This window comes from Polistes canadensis, unplaced genomic scaffold (assembly GCF_001313835.1).
Source record: "Polistes canadensis isolate GaletaPanama2010 unplaced genomic scaffold, ASM131383v1 scaffold_26, whole genome shotgun sequence".
Taxonomy (NCBI): Eukaryota; Metazoa; Arthropoda; class Insecta; order Hymenoptera; family Vespidae; genus Polistes; species Polistes canadensis.
In genome coordinates this window covers 1,146,059-1,151,625 of record NW_014569573.1, presented here as the reverse complement: position 1 = coordinate 1,151,625, position 5,567 = coordinate 1,146,059, and the positions used below count along the sequence as shown (strand labels likewise).

The window sequence follows — 5,567 nt, the reverse complement described above, 5'->3', positions numbered from 1 at the left end:
ATTTCTTTAAAATGTTTCGGTAAATATTTAGTATACTAAACGTGAAGAGATTTTAATGAAACTTAAATTAAATTAAAGTACATTTTTTTGTCTAAGCGTAGAATACCATATCGAGTTATAAATTTAGCATGTAAAGTTCAGAAAATTTCAGAGAATGCAATGCTGTAAATTGTACAACATTGCCATATCTTTGAAATGTTTCGGTAAATATTTTTCATACTTATAGCAAACGGATTTTAATGATTTTTATAATAAATAAAAATACACTCTTTTATCTACGCGTAGAATAATTTTTCGAGTTATAAATTGATCTGCAAATCTTCATAAAATATCACAGAATGCAATGCTGTAAATTTTACTACTTTGCCATTTCTTTAAAAAGTTTCTGTAAATATTTTGTATACTAATTGTTAGACCACTTTCATAATTATGAACACAATTATCTTTATTAATATTTCCAGTTCATTTATGGAACTTATACTTTCAAGGGATAGTATTTTATTATTTTTCCTCATTTTTATGTCGTAATGATGCACAGCCATAGTTTTAAAGAAATTAAAAATATACTTACCTAATAAGAATTATAGATGGAATATACTGACAAAATATAAATTAATTTCAATCATTATTTTTATTTTAAATATTTACTATTACATTTATTTTCATTTTTTCGATAAAATCAAATAATACTTGTACAGTGGATCATAAAAGATAAATAGATAATCAAAAACAAAATATCTTTTATTAGATGTAAATGATTTTTCTTTAGTATTTATTAGAAATTAAATATTCAAAATACGTGTTGATTATATATTATTGTATTGAATCTTTTCTCTATTCTATTGATAATCAGTCATTCTTTACTGGAATGATACAATCACAATTAAACATGATTATAAAACATTATGTGCAATAATAGAATAATGTATTTTTAAACTGTAAAATATTGAAAAGTCTTTGTTAGCTGAAAGTATAAAGTACTCTCTTATTATTTTGAAGACTCATAGAATATATACTTATGAGGAGTATAGGAAATATAACATGTTATAAACTATATATTTTTTTTGTGCAAAACGTAATATTCATTTAATTATTTATGTCATGTTTTTATTGTAACGCTAAGGAATCAATAATAATTCTATGGTCAAGTTTTTGCCATTAGTTGATGAATTGCTATTTGGACACGCAATTCTACGCAAGCATCTTTTTCTTCAATAATACTACGTATTAAAGTTGTCATTTTTTTCTATTAAATAAAACATTAGTTATATTTAGTTGAAATTGAATAAGAAAAATAATCTGTAATTAAAAAAAAAGATGTTATTAATATACCTCTAATAATTGATTTTCTTTGGCTAATTGTATCATTGCTGTAATCTCAGCTTCGTTTGGAGAGTGAACTCTTTCTTTTGGTTTTGGCTTCTTATCTGGTTCTCGTGTTGTTAACATAAGAAGCATTTCTTTCAGTCGTTTAATTTCACCTTGTTCTTGAGTAATACGAGATTTTAATAATGCTTGCATATCTAATAACTCTTCATAAATTAAATTTTCTCTTAATTTAGCTACAGCATCCTCTGCTTCAATTTCTATAATCAAAATTTTTGTTAGCTATCTTATAATATATAAATGTCTTCTAATTATATATAAAAAAAAAAAATTATTCAGAAAATTATATTTAACATACCAGCATTATCTCCTTTAGATGTATTATTTTCTTGTTCTTTACTTTGAATCATAATAGATGATTCAACTGAGTCTACTACGTCTAATTCTTGCGAATTTAATTTTCGTTCATTTTTAATAATATTCGTATTCGATCCTGTACAAGTTGGACACTTATCCTTAATTTCCTCTGCATTATGCTGTTGATTATTTTTTTTTACAGTTATGTTAGATGATATCAGTCCCTCGACTTTTAAATGTCCAGTTTCCTTTTCAATAACTTTTGCTTTTTGTAAATTTGGATCTAAAGGATTCTCATCGCTAGACTTCACTTCTTCGTCTAAACTTTTTTGTGCTGTGCCTTCAAGTTTCTGAACTGTTTTGTATTTTCTCTATTGATATATTTTATAATAAGTAAAAATTAAATTCTTTTTTATTACGATTTCTTTTTAACTTATTTATTGGGAAAGCTTACCTTTAATTGTGTTATCATACGTTGAACTTCCCACAATTCTTCTTCTTTTGATTTTGTAACGAAGCCTGCGTTCATTTGCATATGAATTTGTGATAATAATGATTCCTGTTTAACTAATTCAGCCGCTATACTTTCTACAGTTTCTGGTAAATTTGTACTACCAGATGCAAGTGGTGGAATGTACTTTTTCAATTGTACATCAGGGAAGAGCGCTTTACAATGAAAAAGTAAAGCGGATAATAATCTATGACTCATTTGTAAAACTGGACTTAATGTCATGGATATTGTTTGGGCATTCATTTTTGTCGTTTTTTCCTAAAACAGAATGTGAATTTTAGTTATTTTATAATTGTTTTATTTATATCAAATCTGTATATATATATAACATAGTGATTTTCAATAATTATATAACATACACGTGCTGCGACATGATCTAAATGTAGAGTGACCCATGCGAGGAGAGTTCTATTGCATTTTGGCAATTGTTGCGTTAACTGAAATAATTGTGATTCCCGTTGTGCAATTTCTTTCGTTGACGCAGCTTGTTCAAATCTTGATATCATTTCACTATTCTCTAAAACAGGTTCTGGCAATTCTCTGTATCGCCATTATGTGAATTTTGGAATATTAAAACTTGAGAAGCAATGTGTAAAATAAAATTTGTAAATACAAACCTAAGAAAAAGTACTAATAAGCTTGTAGCTACTGTGGGCTCGAATTCTGCTATATTTACAACCTCTCGTTGATTATAAAGTTTCTTTAAATTTTGTATTTTAGATTTAACTCCAGGGATTTTATACAGGCATTCTATATTCATACCATGTTCTTCTACGTAGTCAATACAATCACGTACAACTAATGGTAATTCAACACCATCATGACATCGACTTCTTTCAACCGCAAGACTTAAACAGATTCCAAAAATTGGTTGCTCCTCTAAAAAAAAATGAAATATATATTACCCATTTTAATAATTATACTTTAAATAAGGATAAAAAATATTAATTAAAAATATATACTTTACCACCAATATCTAAACCCTCTTCACCATGTTTTCCCTTCTTTCTATCTTTTAATTTTTGTTTAGATTTATCTTTATCTTTGTCCTTACGTTTATCCTTCTCTGCGTCTTTATCATCTTTATCTTTTTTCTTCTTATCTTTCTCTTTTTCGACATCTTTTTCTTTAGTTTCCTTTTCTCGAGATTTTTCTCGTTTTTCCTTCTTCGAAGGAAATTTAAAAGCTTTGGTTTTCTTTGATTTTGAAGGGCTCCTACAAACGAAATATATCGTAGAAGCATAATTTCACATTATGTATGAAATTGTATTTTATTCTTGTACGTAGAAAATGAAAAATAGAGTAAATAAGTATACGAAGAAGAAAGGTAATATAGAAACTAATATTAGGTCCCAATAACTGTCGAAATGATTTCTACACATTTTGAAATGATCCATTGAAGTGATCGAGAATAGATGAAACTATTTATAGTTAATAAAATGACATGATTTCAGATGATTGTTAAAATATTATTATAAACATGACAATAATAATAAATGAATACACATAAAATGTACACGTAGCAAGCATATAATATTTATTTATGATAGAAATAAAAAGAATTGATAACAATGATTAAATTATATACTTTGTTTCTTGATCCTCGTCTGGTGAACTTTCACCTTCTAAAGTGGCATATCCCCTATCTTTACGATCTTTCTTTTCTTTGCGTTTACCACCGAGAAGTTCCTTTTTCGAATGTTTCTCGTGACCACCTTCGTCGCTGACTAATATTTAAAAGTAATATGTAAATTGGATCTTGAATAAGACATCAAAATAGATTTTGAATAAGAAATACATTTTGATAGACGAAAGACGTAGAATGTTATGTAAAATGATTATTTGCAATCATTAATTGAATCAAATTACATATACATAACCTCTTCGTACTCTTCGTACTATTAGTGTCACATTATTAATGTCATTATTATTGTTACGTACAATCACTCTCGTTACTTTTCTTGGCTGATTCCGATGCATAAAGTCCTGGAAATTCTTTCTCAACATCCGGACTTTCGAAGTCCATCCTTTATTGTCCGTTTGACACTTGGCTCGAACATATATGCGATATTCGAGAGTATTCGAGAATATTCGAGAATACTCGAACTCTATTCGTTAGTATGAACTCGATAAATTCGATTGATCGATTTAATATTCAAATTGATAATATCTATTATAATATATTTATCTAGAGAGAGTGATTTAAAAAGTATTGAAACTACGTTTCAAAAATAAAAGTGAATTTGACTGAAAACAATTTTTGTCTATGCTTTTTGGCTTGCTAGAAAACTTAAAATATTAAACTTACAATATAGGTGCATAATTAATATGTTACTTACGGAACAAACAATTATATTTAGGCTTTATACTGCAAGCGTTAATAGACCGGTAGCCTAAAAATATGTACTTAGTTAGAGACGATTCAAAATCACTAATTTCAACAATCATATAAGATCTGAAGTTTTTTGATCTGTGCACAGATTAAAGATTGATCTATAACAGTTCCATTTGATATTGTTAAAATTTGTATTTGCAAGTTGACTCCGAATTGTATAAATTCTGTTATAATCATTAACAAAATTTCGGTTATAGAGTATTACAAATTCTATATCAATAATGTTCATTTTACTTCGGGGTGGATAAAAGTTTGAAATACTTTTTACACGTAGAAATAATCTTTTCTTCACAAAATGGAAAACGAAAATCTTGTTGGTCGAACTTTGTAAATGCTTGTTAGATTGTTACGAATGATGAGAAAATGAGAAAGAGTCTGAAAGAAAGATCGACCGAATAGGACCAATAAAAGTTAGCCGTTGGAAAACTACGATTCGATTTTCTTTAACGAGCTCAACTTGCCTTGGCTATAAACGAAAAGTATTTTTCCCTCGTGTTTATGTCTTGAAAAAAGGATAGGAGAATACACTGGGTAGAGTAGTATATAGACGTTCTTGTCAGTGGATATCTAACTTATTATACACTGCTAATGACGCGATATATCACGATTATGGGACTGTTTCTTGCTAGAATTAATTTCCTCGGTAGGTCGTTTGTTTCGAGCAAAAATGTTTTCTAAGAATTAATTATAAGTTTTAAGCATTCCAAGCGATAATTTTCTCTACGTATTTTTTTTACATCTTATATGTAAAAAATAATTAAACTCGTTGAATAATAAATTATATTTACAAGTATTTCTTTAGATGAATCAAATTGTACAGAAAACGTTTAATGAATCGTTATGAAAGAAGGTTATAAATCGATACAATCAAAAAGATTGTCCATTAACTATTACACGTGTTGAAGAGAAAAAAAAAGAAAGAAAGAAGAAAAAGAGAAGAAGAGAAAAGAAAAAAAAAAAAGAAATAAGTAGAGGCGC

The 5,567-nt window shown here is 27.4% G+C and overlaps 1 protein-coding gene across 1 annotated transcript; it reads right to left on the bottom strand.

Moving 5' to 3' along the window:
* Positions 1–620: 620 nt before the first annotated feature.
* LOC106783844 (ralA-binding protein 1) lies at positions 621–4,274 on the bottom strand. The gene is made up of 9 exons (XM_014742758.1): positions 4,136–4,274; positions 3,783–3,921; positions 3,162–3,409; positions 2,812–3,073; positions 2,554–2,734; positions 2,138–2,452; positions 1,685–2,054; positions 1,333–1,586; positions 621–1,246 (listed from the first exon to the last, which is right to left on the bottom strand). Exons 1-9 carry the CDS (start codon positions 4,218–4,220, stop codon positions 1,145–1,147), a joined length of 1,956 nt encoding a protein of 651 aa, XP_014598244.1. The 5' UTR covers positions 4,221–4,274; the 3' UTR covers positions 621–1,144.
* Positions 4,275–5,567: the final 1,293 nt, after the last annotated feature.